The sequence below is a fragment of the Bactrocera oleae genome, chromosome 6, assembly GCF_042242935.1.
Source record: "Bactrocera oleae isolate idBacOlea1 chromosome 6, idBacOlea1, whole genome shotgun sequence".
NCBI classification, from domain to species: domain Eukaryota; kingdom Metazoa; phylum Arthropoda; class Insecta; order Diptera; family Tephritidae; genus Bactrocera; species Bactrocera oleae.
Window position 1 is genome coordinate 40043923 of NC_091540.1, and position 19006 is coordinate 40062928.

The 19006-nt window shown below is 37.7% G+C and overlaps 3 protein-coding genes across 3 annotated transcripts; all 3 read right to left on the reverse strand.

The window, feature by feature from the left end:
• Nucleotides 1–242: 242 nt before the first annotated feature.
• On the reverse strand, nt 243–9362 carry LOC106616993 (cuticle protein 18.6). Its single transcript, XM_070111963.1, has 5 exons — nt 9210–9362; nt 8780–9139; nt 4353–4587; nt 862–899; nt 243–780 (listed from the first exon to the last, which is right to left on the reverse strand). Exons 1-5 carry the CDS (start codon nt 9219–9221, stop codon nt 562–564), a joined length of 864 nt encoding a protein of 287 aa, XP_069968064.1. The 5' UTR covers nt 9222–9362; the 3' UTR covers nt 243–561.
• A 2636-nt stretch (nt 9363–11998) lies between these two features.
• LOC106616986 (leucine-rich repeat-containing protein 15) lies at nt 11999–13964 on the reverse strand. Its single transcript, XM_070111140.1, has one exon. It carries the CDS (start codon nt 13894–13896, stop codon nt 12181–12183), a length of 1716 nt encoding a protein of 571 aa, XP_069967241.1. The 5' UTR covers nt 13897–13964; the 3' UTR covers nt 11999–12180.
• Nucleotides 13965–16322: 2358 nt separating this feature from the next.
• LOC106616992 (uncharacterized) lies at nt 16323–16834 on the reverse strand. Its single transcript, XM_014233945.3, has one exon. It carries the CDS (start codon nt 16740–16742, stop codon nt 16458–16460), a length of 285 nt encoding a protein of 94 aa, XP_014089420.2. The 5' UTR covers nt 16743–16834; the 3' UTR covers nt 16323–16457.
• Between the last annotated feature and the right edge of the window lie 2172 nt (nt 16835–19006).

Consider the following 19006-nt stretch of genomic DNA (forward strand, 5'->3'; position numbering starts at 1 on the left):
TAATATGTTATAGAGGTTCGCTATCAGCGATTCCGACAAATGAGCAGCTACCTCAAATAGTGATGGACTAGTTTGCATATACTCTAACGCTTTCGACGTCTTCTTCCGGCAAACTTAACATACCCTGTTCAATAGAAAGAAAGTAAATCTGAAAATTTGGTAAAGTAACATTACCGTCACAGTTTTAATTTTCTTACACATGATGAATCATGTTTCTTACATAACAATTTAGAAAAACACTCTTTATAATTGTGACATTTTATTTTATTTAAAAGTTTTTTTTTAGTTTTTTCTTCTGCATATTATTTTATGTGATGCCATAGAAAAGAGGCGAAGGGAAAAGTACACAACAATAAATTTCAAAGTTGAAAACAAAAGTGTCAGCTCTATACAATGTAAAATCGGAAAAAGTAGAGAATAATGATAGTATTAATTCAACAAAATAACATTACATGTGCATATGTACTTATTTCTGCAAGCAAATAAGTCAAGAAATAATATTCATATCAGTAATCATGTGTCCGGAGAATTCGTCAATTATTGCCGCTGTCGAGATGTGGCTTACCGAAGGAAAGCGGTTGAATAAGGATAACTGTATGCAGCATAGGGATAGGAGTAGGCGGCGGCATAGGGCGAAGTGTAAGCGGCCGTGTAAGCAGCGGTATAGGGGGAGGCGGCCACTACTGGAGCGGAATAGGCGGCAGTGTAGGCCACTGGTGCGGCAATCACAGCCGGCTTGCCAGCAACGTAAGCGATCAAGGAGAACAAACAAATGGCGAGCTATATGTGAAGGTGGAAAAAATTTACCTTTGTGAAATAGCAAATTAATAATATTATTTAAAATAAATCCTTAACACTTACAAATTTGAACATTGTGATATTATTATTTGTTGTATGCGCTAAGGATGAACTGCTTTAAGTTGTTCTAGTGCAACTGATGACACCACCGTCGAGTCCCAGGTATTTTATACTCAAAAATTCTCAATACAATTCCATTTTGGAACCCTTTGTAAGCAATTGCGGCCTACTGACGTTGCTTACTGCCACTTTTGTGGAACTAGTCATTACAGCAATTAAAAATTCATAGCGAGTCCTAAAAATATTGAATAATAAAAAATAAAAATTTATATTTTTATATTATATATGTAAGTATATATCGAGCACAGCTGTTTACTTGAATTTGTGCCAATTCTGTCACAAACGCCTAAAATACACGCCAATGCCGGGCCAACGCCCAGAGTTTTGAGCTGGAGCCAATATTTACTATGCTCAAGGGAATTGTTTTAGAATAATAACAAACGCACACAGTTATATAGCATTTACAAAAATGTAACAAAAAGCTTATTTAAACATTGTAACATCAACACTTTTGTTTTCAATGTGAAAATGCTGTGTACTCTATGTAAATCAGTGTATTCTGCCTATGTGTCTATGTGTCACTGAATCAATCAGTCAATCGGTCACTTACTAGTTCGCACACACAGCACACGTACAAGTATTCCCTATGCGTTATAAAAAGGCTATTGAGTAATCGCAGCTATTGACGTCGTGCATACCAAACTCGTGTTTATTATAAAAATATTCATTAGTTCTAGACAATAAAGCTTCTTCAGTTGATATCTACATTACATATTTGAATAACTACGTAACCAAGCTGTCAAATGTTTCATCATAGTGTTCCAGCACTTTATGTGATTAGGCTCCTTTGTAATTAATATCCAGTAAATATTGATTAGTTCCTTAAGTGAGATTAGGAGTCGCTCTGAGAAAAACATCAACAGCTAAAAAGCACTAAAGCTATCCATCAATTCATGTTCGCCAAGTAATTATGATCCCAACGCTTGAAGTGTTTGTACAAGCGGACTTTATGGCAGCATTCGTTTCAAGGTAAATTTTAGAATAGCAACCTCATATTTTGTGTTTGAAATAGGTATGACAAATAGGTATGCTGTAGTGTTTAGGATTTCTACACACTAACATGTGACTAAATTTAAAATATGTATATTTTATGGTATGGCTTCAAAGAGAACTTTGTTTTTTAATATTACTCTACAACTATATATCTGTTTGAAGGTTATTATAATTGTCTTCAATAAATAACATTTTTATCACCCGCCACAGGATTTAAGTTATTTATGTATGCATCCCGTTGTCTATCACAAAGAGATTTTCACCTGCTGATGCTCATACGCGTGATCAGATGAAATTAATCTGCTTTTTAAAAGTCCATGCAAATACTTCTTCTTTCCGCAACATATTTCTTGATCAAGGGTATGAGCATCTCATCAAACCTGTCATTGTCAAAACATTTTGCAACTTCAGATCATCGCTATGCATTGACTGTTCTTCATCAGACGTATACATCATACATAATTATTGGCTTGACTATGGTTTCGTAGAGCCAAAACATCACCTTTGGTGAAAGTCTTCACCTTTTCTCTATAGCTCCTCTACAGCAAAGAAGGCAACCGATACCGTTCTTTACACTCTCCTCATTATTTGGGCTTCATTAAAGCTTCCTATCAAGTAAAAGCCCTGCTAAATAGAACCATTTCAGTTTTACGACGGTTAAACCGCTTCTATTAGCCCAGTTGGATACTACGTTGGGGAACCCTTCGGTTAGCTCGTTGACAGTATTTATAAATTTTATTTTTACCATACGGACTACGTCGTCAATACAGACTGTCACTCGACAGCCTCGTTCCTCGAGTTCTTTAAGAAGTCCGTCATCACCAAGCTCCAAAGCATTGCGGAGTGCTCTTGTTAACATTTTAGATTGTCTTAGCGCTACCCCACTCCGCTACGACCGTTCTGTCGCAAAGAAGACTATATATGAGATGCTTGAGGTTCGATTCCACCTAAAACTTTTCAAGCGCCTCCAGCCGCACATTGTTGAAGGCACCCTTGGTGTTGAGAAAGGCCGTGACACCAAGTCGTGCAAGTATCGACCGACCTGCCTTTGATGTAGGCATGCTGAGCCCTTAAGAGTTTAACCCTAGGTATTCTGCTCCTAATGTACAGATGCATGAGTCTCACGAACGTTTTCAACAGAAACGAGGATAGGCTAATGGGATTGAAATTTTGGCAATGAAGTGAGAGCTCCTTCCGGCCTTCGGGTTAAACCCCCCTTAACCAGTCTCCAGATCTACGTAACATGGCCAAATCTTACATAGCTCGCATCTATGGGGGCCAGCCAGCTGCATGACACCAGTTGCGCCGGACATAAAAAGTTTGAATGAATTCCGCACCCAGATAAAAAGACGTTCATACAAAATGTTCAAGAAGTCTATACAGCCCTCTCGAAGCCATCCCAGTGGCACTTCTTCAGCGGATTGGTTTAACGGAAAGTGAGCATCCAGGGGTAGTTGCAACGACTTCTCGCTCCTCACAGTCCAACTGTGATCAGCATATCTCAGATACTAAAGATTCTAAATGACAGGGTGGCGATAAAGTTCAAGGGTAGAAGCAGATCGATGGCTATTTATTTGTTTTAGGGTAAATGTTCGTTGTTAAAGCAAAATATTAGTGTAACAATGTCACTAAAAACTACTTACATATTAATTCTGACTTTGTACAATTTTTACCGAAGCATGAGCACTACTTAAAGGAACCTTAAAAACAGCCTCGAATGGGTTAAATAAAAATAAATGTAGAAAATCGTAAACATATAAGCAGAGGAACGCACACGGAATGTTGATTTATGAAAACAGAGACAAGTAGCAACAAGCGTAAGTATGTTTGCATATAATTTCCACTGATTACATATGAACAGGGTATATATGTATATTGCATATTTATATAGGTAGTATGACCATATGGTTTGAGTATCGATATGAGTATTACGTATGAATTCTATAAGCCGATATCAAAACCTGTATGCACATAATTTGTGCGTTTGTATGTAAATAAATGATTGCTTACAAAACACATTTATTTGTGTTGTTTTTGCTTTGTTCAATTTCATTTTGTTCCGTTTAAATGCTGGCGCATTTATTGGCTTGGCTGGCAAAAGGTTTTCTCGTTAACTATATTCGTTTTGAATTCCAGTCGCACGAAAAGCGCAGAGTGAACAAAACCGTATAAAAAATGCTTAAATTTGTAAGTTTTTTACATTTACAAAGTCGTCACGAGAAGCATACGAAAATCGACGATACCAACTATAAATACCAAACTAATCACAATCACAACAACAAAACACATAGAAACATTAAGAAGTTTCTGCATAAAACCACTGACGCGCACGCGCACACAAGAAAAGAGAATCCGCCACTTGTAAGCTACTTGAAATTTGACAATGCAGAGTACCATGCGGCAAATAATAGTCCTGTTGATGCCGCTCCTGCTGCTGCTACAGCGTGGTGTTGCGGCCAGTCCGGCGCCAGGGAATTTCGCCGATGCCGCGGAGACGATCGATGTGCCGCCGGAGCACCGTGCGCCGCCACCCGGTGCTGCCGCTGCTGCTCCACCGAGTGCGCCGGTGCCCGGATTTGGCGTACGTCCACCCTTCCTGGCTGCTGCTGCACCGCAGCCACGCGGCGCTTTCCCTTCTGTCGTCTTTCGACCGGCATTTGCCCCATTCGCCAGCAGCTTCAATGGTCTCATGGTGCAGCACTTGAACGCGTATCCGCGCCTGACTGCCTCAATTGCCGCCTACTAACCGGCTTAGCCGATTGCCAACAAAATAATTCCTCCTGCAACTCAACATGTTGCACCGCAGCTTCAGCCACCAGTTGCAGTAGCGCATCGAGTAACAACAACTGCTACGAATGTTGCCCTGCTGAGGCGTTGCCTTCAGTGCTCACAAAGCACCTTCCAACTACAACTACATCTAAATTATCATCCACAAAACTATTGTCGCTTACACCATTCCAAATGAAATTAAAACTACTGACTGGTGCCGCCACGAATTGTTGTTAATCAAGCAAAGTGAGGCGAACTTGCATAATTACTTATTAAATTACTTCTGTCAAATCTTTAAAAGTGAAATAAAATTTATCTTATATTTGTTGTTGGCAAGTGTTTCGTTCTCATTTGTGGCTTGTCGTGCAGATAATTTTGCCGGTGTATTTTAATTTGCTATTATCGTTCCGTAAAGTTAATAGCCTCACTTTATTCGGCTACTAGGCTAACTAGCAACGCTATGTGTTTACATGTGTATGTGCATTTTTTGTGCACAAATAGTATCTGTATCTCCACAATTTTGATTTAATGCGTCACTAGTAATTTTAAATATATTTTTATCTCCTTACTGGATTTTTCATAAGCCATTCCGATTTCATTATTATTACATGCATGCGTATGGGAATGTATTCGCATTCCAGACACACACGCGCCATTCACCTTTAACGTATTTTGATTCGCAATTGACGGTTGGTGTTTTCCAATGTTCTTTCGGGTCGGAGTGTTTTAATTTATACTGACATATGCATAAATTCATGCTGATATTGTACAAGGAAGGACTTGTTTATAACGTTCAACTTAACTGGCTTACTTTAGTGTTGCCACCTGCACAGTCTGAAATACGAAAAGCTTTCAAAAAATAACGCGAGTTTTTGTTTTTTGAAAAAATATTTATTCATTTGTCTAAATTCAAGTTATCGCCTCCAAAAACGTCCCTATTCGCTATTATGCACTTATGCCAGCGCTTCTTCCAATCGTCAGAAGTATTTTGACTCGATTTTTTGGATAGCCTTTAGTTCTTTCAGAGATTTTTATCTATCTTATAAAAGGACGGCCCTTTAAGCTTCTCTTTATTTTTTAAGTAGGAAAAACTCACACGGAGCCGTGTTTGGCGAATATGGAGGCTAGGGCATCATTAAAATACTGTATTCTGGAAAAGAATTCGGGAACAAATTCTTTGCACAATTCTTTCAACAAAGGAATATCGCCAAGCTCACAAGAACACGTCTAACCTTCGCGGTCGCTACAGGCTAAGTATGCAATGAAAATTTAATCGTACTTCAGGCGAATCTATTTCAAAATAATAAAAAAATTGACAATTGGACTCTCCTAATCCGCGAAATTTTAAATTTTAAAATTTCCGTTATTTTTCTCCACATCTCGTAGTTTCTATGTGAAACCAAGATAGAAGTCAAATAGAGTCTTATATAGATAATAAACTATTATAATATGTATATTTAAGGTTATTTTGAAAAGCTCAAGTTCAAGTAGAGAGTGCTTGCTTATGTCGTTGAAAATTCAGGATAGGAATGGACGAAATTTATAATAGTGCACCAAGTGGAGACTGCTGCATTCATAAAAAATAAAGTCTCAATGAAGTTCAGGCTCAGCCTTAAACGTAAATCAGACCCGAAAGCTTACATATACATATATAATTATTATAAAGGTATATTAACAAGAACGACGTGATATTAAAATTAAATAAAACACTCATATTTGGTCGAAATGGGTCTTTTTTTGTTCTGCAGATAATTTTATACCTTTTATGATTTGAACAAAATATCGGTAAAATGGCCACCACGCCAATTTTCGATGATCAAGTGCAACATATCGGCAGGAATTTCGGGGAAATTGTTCTGGATGTTGTCTTGGAGCTCCGCGAGCGTTACTGATTGATTAGCGTAAACCTTAGATATAACATATCCATTTCTCAAAATTAACGAATCGCCGAACTTTACACGCAATCAGCACGATTTTTTGTCGGAAATAGTGATCGTCCGCGCCGATTTCATCAAATTCCCGGAAAAAAATAGGTCAACAACATGTTATAACGCTTGCTATTGATGGTAACGGCATTTCTTGAATTATTTAGAAAAAAATAACCCAATACTGCCGCGCATCAAATGGTCTGTCCGCTTCAGTTCTGATTCCAAGACAAGCTTATATCGATGCAGAGCTAAACCCAACCGCAAAATTCGCTTTGTTGTCTTCGGATGGTCATCAACTGGGTCTTTAGTTGTGCAGAACCACGTTGAACCGACTGATGCGGATTGACCTTAATACATCCCTATTGGTATATGCTGTATAAGAGTGCCTGTTCGCTGACAATTACTCTTATATATACTTAAAAGAAATCTGAGGTCATGAATATTTCGAAAACGTTTACATTTACATCCAGATCCATTCCCAAAATGTCGACTTCAAGTTTGCTATGTATATATTTATGAGTGAAGGCACAAATCAATTCTAATTCTATTATTATGAAAACAGAGCTAAGCAATTTCAATGCTTTTAAACAGAAATCCTAGTTTCAAAAGTCATAGCAACATTAGCATGTCACAGAAAATTTAAAATCTAGGCTGCGGAGCATTAACATAATTTTCAGCGGGAAAATTGGATTAAGATATGACAGTAACGTGAACGAATCAAGTTTCTTGCGAAGCCTTCGATGAAACTTAAACCTTCAAGACTTTTGTAAACAAATTTTTTGCCAATAAATGAAGTTTAGTCTCTATATTCAGTGTGTAAATCTCTCATTAATTTCCAGATAACATAATGATAATTTTTAATTCCAAACAGATAACCTTTAAAATTAGTCAGAGAACTCTCAACTTCTTTTTGAATACTTGCTAACTGCACTGTTGTTAAAGCAATCTAACAAACATCAGAAAATGATGTCTGTAACGTTAACTCACAGTGGAACATTCTGATATCCGATGCTTATGTGGCCGGCTGACTAGTTTGACTTAAAACAAAATTACTACAAGTATGAGATCGAAGCCAAAGGCTGGTACTCTCACAAATTATTAGTTTTACTGGGAAAATTGTACTCGTATTTCGAAAACTGCATTCTAACCATCTGGACTGACTTTCTGTTCCTTCGATGTTAAAATTGGAAATGTAAGGACCAGTAAACCAAAGTCGACAAATTTACAAACTTAGGAGATTGGGGTTTAACCGAAAATCGAAGTTAGAAACTTTGCATTTCTTATTAGGTAAAATTGTAAATTTGATTGTCATTGAATTCAGAAAACAAGAAATCTTATTAACTTAGGCTGCACTGAAGCCAAAATAGCCTTCACAGGTGCATTTCTGATAGGAACTATATGTATAATTAAATCTGAAAACTTAACCGGCCGACGGTTTGGAAAAGCTAGTTCTTTCTTGTCAAGTTGTTTGGTATAAATAAACTTAATGTCGAATTACAGTTACTTAGAAAGAAAAAATATCTTTTATGAATATCCTTATCTTGATTTTGATTGGTCAGTTTAAAAGGCAGCTATATGCGTTCATACGGCCAGACATACAAAAATAACTAAATCGATCCAGCTCGTCCCGCTGATCATTTAATAATACATATATCTTATTCCAAAAAATTATTAGTAAATTAGATTAGACCATAGACTCTTACTTCCAACACAGTTACTATTATGGTTAAAACTAGCAAGTATTGATGGCACCATCCATTGTACCTAATATGTCCATTAAAAGGATTTAGTGGCTATCAGCTAGCAAATCCTTATATCATTTGGAATATAGTTCCTTAAATTATCACTTTTTAATTACCACTTAAGATTATTTACCATAATTTCTTATTTGGGATATTAACCTCGTAGTCACCTAGCTATTGCAGCTTTAACCTTCATAGCGAAATTAACATAATTAAAATGAGCAAACAACTTTGATTGAAAATTTTGGAAGATATATATTATTCCATTTAGATTAGTCAAATCTGAAAAATGATCACAAACTGTGCAAACATTTGCAAGCCGTACTTATTCCAAGAGTCCAATTTAGCTGCCTTATTCCTCTTATGCCCATTACGTTTTAGCCCTGAGTCGCATTACGGATTTACTTTTCGCATTCTATCCACCATTTAGTATGCTACAGTGTAAGCGCCGTTGTAGGGGTAGTAAGATGCGTACGAAGCGACTGGAGCGCTGTAAGCAGCAGCAACGGGGGCACTGTAAGCGGCAGCAAATGGGGCGCTGTAAGCAGCTGCAACGGGGGCGCTGTATGCGGCGGCAACGGGGGCGGTGTAAGCAGCGGCCACGGGAGCGGCAGCTACTGCGGGTGCGGTGTAAGCAGCGGCGACGACAGGGGCAGCAGCAACACCATTGTAATTGCGTGCGATGTACTGCGAGCTCTGAGCGGTCACCACACCTGGAGCGCTATAAGTGACGACGGCGGGCTTAGCTGAAGCGCAGGCGACCAAAGCGAGGACGGCGAAAAGAACACACTGTATGCAAGTAATGTAAGAAAATGTATGTGATGATATTATTATATTTCTAATTTAAAATCGCATTTACCGATTTGAACATTTTGATTGTTGTTTGTTTTGCTGCGAAGTTGCTAACTAGCGAAGTGCTGAAGTTGTACTACGATTCCTACAAAAAAATGTAGCTAGCTTATATACCAGACCAAGCATATTTTAGCAGTAATATCAACGCCTGTCAGTAAATGCATTGAGCATTATCCATCTGTCCGCCAAAATATTTAAATTTTATGCTTTGTTTTATATAATTTTTTAATATACCTATATGTGTATGTAGATCTGGTAACACTACGCATACAGTCGTAATAGTGTTTAGTACACTTTTAATTTCAATTGTGTTAATAAAGGCGTTGCAGCCAACGACATTGGTTTATTTTGCATTTCTACTTGTCGCTCATTTCGCGAATCGTTTCAGTTGCCTTCCACCACATGTCTCAACCTCTGTTGTTCTACAGAACAGAGCACTGAACCAAAAAGCCAGTTTGTTTGCCAAAAATTATCATGCACACATATGTTACAGCCGAAATAAGAGTACCCATTATGCCCTGCGGCCGAGGTGGGACGAAGTATGGATTGAGCGCCAGTCAAGGCTCAGCGGTGTGTTTAACCGGCGTACGTGTTTGCAAATACAAATTGTCGGTCAACTATGAGTACCGAGCAGATTGATAGCATTACTGACTGATTTATAACAAACCGAAGGGGTCTGAGCAGGCGGAGGGCGTGATGTATGTGGTTGCTACCGTCCATTGCTTACTGTTGCCGTTTCAAAGTCGAATATTTCCAGCTGTTAGCGGATATTATTGCAAACACGTACTGAAAGTATAGCAAAAGCAAGAATAAGTTCGAAGTAATATCGCAGAAATGGTTGCAAATTGTTGACACATCCACATCGGTGAACATCGTTGATCAATCGAATGTATTCAAAAGTAAACAAAATGTTCAAATTAAAATTGCATTGAGTATTAATAAAGAGACAGAGAACATCTGTTGTTCAACCATTAAGGAAAGGTATACAATAAGATATACTAAACACGTTGGAGGAACTGTGGCTTACTATCCTAGATACATAGCACGAACATGATGTATGTAAAATATGTGTCACGTAAGTTGAAAAGACGTTTAAAAATAATTTTGTTTGTTTTGTTTTTCAAAAATATTGTTCCATTAACACACAACGTCAAATTTCACCCACTTTATTTTTCAAAACACCAAAACTCGCGCCGCTCAAAATTCTGAAACTTAACTGCGAAAAATATGGGTTCGATTCCAGTCATTTCACAACTTGAACTTCTCAATATATGTGCTACATCAAATTTCAAGCAATAAAAAGTCTTTGCATATCCGTATTTATATATTTACAAGTATTACTAATTTATAGTCCGAGCGGAACCGTGTTAACTGATCGGACAAGAATTTGTGTATACTATCTTAAGGAGCACACGTGGTCCAAAAAAGGCGAAATTTGGGAACGTAAACAAAATGTACTAAATCGATCTTCGACAGCGCTTAAAAAAGATCCTGATATAGCAATTCCGGCCTTCTACGTGGATTAACTTAAAAATGTCCTTTGCTGAAAGGTATTGTCCGTACACTTACTCACAATAGAAAACAAATCAAAAATTCACAGAATGCCGGCGTTTAAAAAAAGTTGAGTTTCATCCAAAATTTTAGTCAGAAAACTGCTAAGTCAAGGTATGGAGAACTATATACGCATTGCGAGAAAAATTTGATAGCGGTCGGATTTGTGTCCGGGTAATAAATCAAGCAAATTTGAAAAACGCGTTTAAATATTCAATCAGCTGAACTGAGCGCCTACAGTTTTAATGGCTGTATGATTTATAAGATTTAATCTATAGTACGATACATTTTTCAGATAGTTTACGTAAAAGTATGCTTATCTTTGTTGATATCAATTTTAATATGCATAATATGGTATACCGACCTAATACGTATTACATTCTTGGATTGCTAAAGAGCATATTTACTAAGTTTTATCAAGTTGATCTCAATTCAATTAACTCCCAACCTCGACAATAAATTTTCTATTATTCACTGCATAGTTGAAATGATTCTAAATATATTTCATAGAAATCACGAGTAATCACAATGTCATAATGGTTGCGTTATTCGTGTCTTCGTACTCATTTTTAAAATGACTCCGGCGTTCATAATAGGATTTGTCTCCCAGGCACATGGACGAGAAAATAACATAGAATTCTAGGTTTCCTGACTATCAAATTCCCATAAATATCACAATCTGTCGAGAAAGTCTTGTTTACAAAGGTAAATGTAATGTTTACAAACCTTGGAAACTTACTTCTGCTTGTCATATTGCATAAAAGTTAAAAAAAAGTGAGTAATATATGTCCAAGATAAAGGGAGAGTAATTTTCTATACCATCAGAATTTAATGATTTACATAGCACATCACTCCCTGCTCAAGCAAACCGCCATGACGAAAATTTCAAAGAGATCTATTAAGCATATAAAAGCAAGATATGTTTTGATTTTTGAATCGTTAACGCCGAAGTTTTGTTCGGTTTGCTCAATATTATGATACATATTTTTCTTGTGCACTCGAGAAAGACGGACACTTTAGAAAAGAGATTCCTATCATGATACTGAGTATCTTAGAGATCGTTTATTTTATTCGCCAGCATTTTAAACTCGTCTCTGATAATCGCATTGGGTATACATAAAAAAACTTCGAAAGAGTTCTTCATACATTGCATAACGATAACTGAAAAATTATTATACAGTTAAGAATGAAATGCTAGCACAAAACCACTTTTAATAAATACAGCGAAAGAAATGCTAACGGGTGTTTTAATATTTCTTTTATATTTTGTTCCTTATCATTTATTTTTTATTTGAACTGCGGCACAGCTTTGTAACACACTTTATTTTAATAAAGTTTTCTTATCTTAAATTCCTAGTTTTATTCTCATTATTTATGGAGAGTATTTTTTCTCTTTGGTATTCTTTCGGCACCATTTGCCATATCACTCATTCGGCACAATGCTCTATATTTGAATTGACCGTTGCACTGGAATGGAAAACAATACTCGCTCCCCGTCTTGAGAAATAGTCCCGTCTTTTGATTTTCCACGCGTAAACCACTACAACGCCGACCAAAAGCACGATCATCGCCAGCAAAGCGATCTTCATCAGCAGCAAATACAACTCTAGGCGTTTCTCGTGCAGACGCAATGTATTCATCGATTGTTGAAGCACTTTTTGTAACGTGTTCATATCGTTCAGTTCATGCTCCACCTCTTGTAGCGCGGCTTTATCCACCCCTTTAGAACTGCTGACGCAAGACACATCGCGTATATGTGAGCGTTCGGCCGCATTTTCCTCCGGCTCAATGTGCAGCATCACCGAAGTGGAGAGTTGCGGAGGCACCAGTAGTGTATGCAAATAGGTACAGTTAAACTGGTTGCGCGATATGCCAAGTTTGGAGAGATTTGGAAAGACATACGAGAAGCCCCCTTTACCATGTACTTCGGTCAAATTATTTCCATCGATATAAAGATAACGCAGGTTGGATAGATAAGGCACAAAAATATCCAAGTTGACTTCGGTTAGATTATTATAAGACAAGTCGAGTGTCTCTAAATTCACCTGCTTGGAGAGCATGCCAAACGTGAGCTGGCGCAATCCGATCGCACGCAATGAAAGCACACGCAACCGCTTCAAGCGATCGAACGTTGTAATGTTGACCGGTCCAATGGGGTTGTTGGCCAAGTCCAGCTGCAGCAGACCGGTGATATTCGTGATATTTTTAATATCGCTCAGGTTATTCGAACCGAGTATTAATGTTTCCAAGAAGAGTGTGTTGATCATTTGCACATCGGTGATGCGATTGTGATCGGCACGCACATGCTTTGTACCGTTAACGTAAATACGCGTTAAATTATTATAATCCACCTGTAGCTGTGTTAGTATGCTCTTATTACCCATCTCAAATTCCGTCAAATTATTGGCAGTCAGCAACAGATTCTCCAAACCATATGCCGACTGAAAGCTATCCGGATGTAAGCGATAGATATTGTTGTAGGACAAATTGACGTCAACAATGCGTCGCAAACGATTGAATACTTCGGGTTCAATGTACTCCAAGCGATTGTTGTTAATCGCTATTGTCGACAAATACTGATTCTCCAACAGCAGATCTTTCGGCAACTTGCGTATGGAGTTATATGAAAGTTGCAACTTATCCAAGCTACCTAAGCCTTTAAAGGCGTTCTCATTCAGCAACTCAATACGATTGTGACTCAGATCGAGCCGCATCAAATTGCTAGCGCCCATAAAAACGGATGTTGTTATTTGTGTTATGTTGTTGTTGCTCATGTTGAGTATGCTCAAATTACTCGCTGCGCCGAAAGTGTTGCGTGGCACATCCAAAATCTCCGTAAAAGACACGTCAAGCGTCTTCAGATAGGCAAAGACATCGAACAGTTTGAAGGGTATGTACAATAGACGGGAGTCGTAGAATTTCATAAATTTCGTATTATTCGCTTTGGGATATTTTTGTATCTTAACGATTTGACTGTGTGACACGACGAAGCCGGAGACCGTGCAATAAGCTTCACTTGTGGACATATCGTACATGCGCTCGAATTCATCGCATTTCAATGTGATATCCTCGGTGGCGGCAATACCGTTTAGCACTACTTGCAGGATTAAAATTAGTTGAATGTTATTTATAAGTCGCGGCATTTTCGCGAACGGAACGAACTGACCAGGCGACGGCTGTAAAGCAACTAAAACCCTCTTGTAAGCTGAAGTCAATTCAGATGAAAGTCTGCAGTGTCTCAAGCGATTAAGGAAGTGGATGTTAGTGTGCTGATATACATTTGTGTAATACTATATATGCATACGGCATTACATATATCTATACTTTGTGCAACTTATAATATATTAGCCACTGCATAAGCCCACGCATCCTTATCAAGTACTGCCCAGAGTTTCGAACGGGAAGATAAGTTCAACGCCGCGAATAAAACGCCATATAAATTTTCATATATGAGGTAAATATACATTAATATATGCCACACAATAACAATTATAGCTCGAGCAGAGCTGGACCAACTTATATTCAATGACTTGTAGGGATTGTCGTCGCCTTGAACGACAAAATAATACTAAGACTTAGAAGAGCGTAGTTTTTAAAAGTTTGTATAAGATCATACTTTTTGATTTTACTCAAGTTCAAGATCCCCAAGATCTTTAAAATAACTGATTCGTGATTTCTTCTTTGACACAATTTCACTGAACGCTTTAACTTCTTGTAACCATATTATATTTTTTGTAGCATTTTCATATTTGGCATATTTCTAAATATTTTGGATCGGTGATGTTAATATTGCTTATAGTAATATTCAAATGGTTATATAATATCTTTGTTAAGATACAGTGGGATCGTACTCTTATATATATTCATTATTAATGGAATAATCTGATCTATTTGGTTAAAATTAGCATGTGCGACCATACCTCCCGATTGATTCTTTAGTCATCACTCTTCTATAATTTTAAATTATTGCCTTCATATCACTTTCCTTATACCAAAAAATTTTGGAACTGCCTTATTAATAATCGCCCCGATGTAATGTTAACTGGAAGGATGGATTCCACCAAGCCCAACTAGTTTTATCGATCCCAACTTGGATCTCACTTAAACAGCATATAACCGATCCGTTGTGGTACCTAGAACTCCTATAAAATTATGATAAAGACCCTCATAAACAGGCAAAGCGCTTTGAGAATATCTTAAATTTGTTAAGGCGGCTAATGACAGTTTTAGCTATGTATCGAGGTGTTTAAACCTCAGTCTTGCAAAAGCTGCACAATGAAAGAGAAAATGCGTAGATGTTTCCACCTCACCGTCTTCCATACAACTTTGACAGTTTGCGTCCGACTGGTTTTTTAGCCATTTAGCCTGAATGCATATTGAACAATCTCCTGTAACTACGATTGCGGCAAGTAGAATTTTGCTAAAGACAAGCAGTGCAAAAGATATTATACGTTCTACTCTAGGCCAGAAAGATCTCGCAGTCGCTAAGACGCTGGTCGTCATACAACGCATACTAAGCGCAAGCGAGCGTAATTCACTCGTTCCCATTCCGATGTGAGCGGGGTAAAGAGGGGGTACTCTTGCTAGCTCATCGATTGTGACCAGGCACCCAAATGAGTCTGAAGTAGCTTGCTGCTATATCTAGTTAGGTTAGACACACCTTGACTATCTCTGAACGCGAAGTTTGCGAGCTCAACGCTTGTATTGCCGCTTTGCTTGACCGAGAGCAGCTTACAGAAACTATGCCTCCCTTTGTACTTGCTCAATAAAATGCAATGAAAACGAAGGTTATTTAGACAAAATTGTTCGAGTTTTAGATTATAAACTTGAAAAATGCTAACAGGGGTTAACCATCGCTCATCGAAGTTATAACTTGTAACAGTTTGGATTAATATCATTCAGATCAATTATATAAATTTTCAAATCACTTTATTTCGATACCAGCCGAAGAGATACCGAACGAGGAACGAGAGGAGAAGAAGCTTTCTTCGAAGGTTTGAGGTTGACTGTCGAGAGAGTGAGCAAAAACTGTTCCACAATTTTAGAATTTTACTCGATCTGAATTCCGAGTAGCCTTCGATATGTACTCACAGCCTAATGAACCTTATTTAAAGTGGGATTCTCCTAAGTATACAATAGCCATAACTCTGAAAATAACTATTCAAAAGAAAGGCTGTTTAATAGAGAATTGTAATTTTTCAAATACGTAGCGGTGCATGCCTACAAATTAAAAATAACTGTGCATAGCATTTATAACGTGCTTTAGAATCACATATGTATATACCAAACGTTAGACTTAAAAGAAAAAGTGTTACTTCCGCTGCGGCTGCACCAAAGCGGTGATAAGCAGAGGGACCTTGAGGAAGGGCAATGATTATATCTGAAATTAATGCGAATAAACGAACAGCGCTTGAACGAAAATAACTGTTTATTTACCATATATAGAGAGCGGCCAGTAAAGAATACAAGTAGAGTTGCACAAGCATACTTGTATTAACATATAGTATCAAAGGTTAAGTGAAGCAGTGGAAATACACTGGCACTATATGAATATAAACCATATTAACAATTTATTTTATGTTTTCTTCCGAAAACCCACATTTTTTTGCATACACATGAATTTATCAACAATATCGTAAAGCTTTTTATCGTTAATATTTTTTTTAATGAAATCGTAAATCACTAAAGCAGCAGACTATTATATTTACTTCTTCAACAAAAGCGGTGCGGTGTAGGGAGGAGCGTACGGCGACGCGAAATACGGCGAAGCTACGTATGGAGAGACGAAGTACGGCGTTGGTGCGGCGGCGGCCACGTAGGGTGAAGCCAGATAGGGCGCAGCAAAGTTGCCGTGGTACTCGCGGGTGTAGATGGCAGCTGAGGGTGCGGCGGCGACCACAGGCGTTGTGTACGCGAATACACTAGGTTTGGGCTCAGCACGAGCGACGGCGGCAAGGACCAAAAGGACGAAGACGAAGTACTTGAACATTTTGCCAATTTTTTGTGTGTCTAGTGATCGAGCTTATGCTGAATATGTGTGATTGGCGGGTAGTTAAACTGATTTGCTGACGATCAATTGGGCTTGGGGTGATTTATATATGAACGCAGTTATATCACAAACATAACCCATAGTCAAGAACCTTGGGGCCGATTCGGCTAGTTGGAACTTGGTTATTACCCGCCGTATTGATAGTTGAAAGCAGAAACGCACGTGATAGCCATGACTGCTATAACCCGCAGTAAATTCCTTTTGTGGATCTAAGGCATACAAGCATATTTACATATGAGGCAACGAATATGCTTAAGTCGCAAAGCAGTCGAGCGTTGTCAAGTTAGTGACAGCTCTTTAAGGAATTGTCAAAATTATGCAATTTCACCAGAGCGTCATTATGCTTGTAAATATATAGGTATGCATATATGTATGTCAATTCTTTTATTTCAATAGCTTGTTATCCACATTTTTTCTTCGTTTTGCTTGCACGCTTTTCGTAGCCGGCAGCAATGCAACGTGACTGCCATTGCTGATTAAGTTTGTAAGTAATATCGCTACCCGCCGACGCAGCGCAGAAAACACGAGCAACCAAATCTTAAATAAATCTGCAAATGTGAAGCGAAATAAAATTTCTTCTGTCTGCGCAATATGCGTTTATGAAATTATATTTATACCCTGAACAGAATATATTAAGTTTTCCACGAAGTTTGTAACACCCAAAAGGAAACGTCAAAAACCCCTATAATGTGTGTATATAAATGATCAACAAGACGAGCTGAGACGATTTAAAGTAAAAACTGAGAACTAGAGTTTTTAAGTTTTATGTAGATGCCATACAAACTGACTGATCAAAATCAAGTTCTGGTAAGGTAGTGTAGGGTATTGTGGCCTCGAAATTCACATTTCTTCTTGTTTGTTTTATTGTTGTTCTTGATTCAGTAGAATTTGCTTGTTTTGTTCTCAATTTATTTAATTAAACTCCATCAATTTCCGATATTTGTCTTTGTGTGTATTTAACAATATAGATACTGATTATGATTATAATTATTGTTACAATAAATGCATAAAAAACTGTTAAGAAGTTATTCTTAAGAGGAAAATTAAATATACGACTATATCGCTGATTTTAATTTGCCTAGTAGTCCACCTGGAGAAGATTTCAAATCAAGACTAACAAAAATCAATTTGATCATATGAATTTTTGATTCGGATTTTTCATCCTTGACTTAAATTTACTTTCTTGACCTCCTATTGAGTGCTGTCTATCGAACTGATCAGATTGACACGAAATACTTATTTTTTGTCCTCACAAAAGATAGGTTAGATTCGGTTCTATGTCTGATCCCTAAAGTTGGTACCATGCTTATACAGCTAGGATAAGGAAAATTATTTAATGTTTCCGCGTGGACAGCTTATTAACACATAGTATCAAAGGTTAAGTAAAGCAATTAATGACGAAGAGCCTCTTTAACTCGGGATTTTTCGAATGTGCTAGTAGGTGACCAGCTTTCGCGAAGCGGCTCTCTCATAGGTGGGAGTGCAATGAAAATGACATCAGGATAAGGCTTAATGACGCGGTAATCCAAATAGTCCGAATCAAGCCAAAGTGTGCAAGAATTCCGAATTGTTCAAGCACATAATAATCGTAATACCCAGCTTTTTTGAGTCTAACCTTCTCAGCAATCTATCTTTAGATATGTTGAAAGGGGTACATGAAGCCTCAAATTACACACACACATTTAATTTAATAACCCAACGATTGCATGCTAATAAGAACCGCTAGTTGAACATTCTCAAGTTTCTTAGCAAGTGTATCATTTTCCAAGGCTGTCCACCATGCGAGTACTACTTAATATTTCTTTGGCTTAGCTATGATTTCATAGAACCAAAGGACTACTTATGGTGAGAAATCTCGTCTGAGGCAATATAAAGCAATGTCTTTTTTCCTCCCTCCTCGATATTATGCTTTTACTATAGCTTACTCACTGGGACTCAGCTTGTGTGACTGCTGGAGATAAATACGAGAGGTAAATGGGAGAAAACGCTACTGTCATTTGGTAATGCAATCCTAGTAAATCAAATAATCGCAGCCACGCAGCAATAGCTCTACAATCAATTAAGCTACAACACTCAGATACAAGGGGCCTAAAAGGAAACATATATGTATGTATATTCTAGGTATATGTGTACCATACACATAGCTTCATAGCACAGATATCAAAACAATTTCTATTTCGGTTCTTACTTTACAATAACTGAAG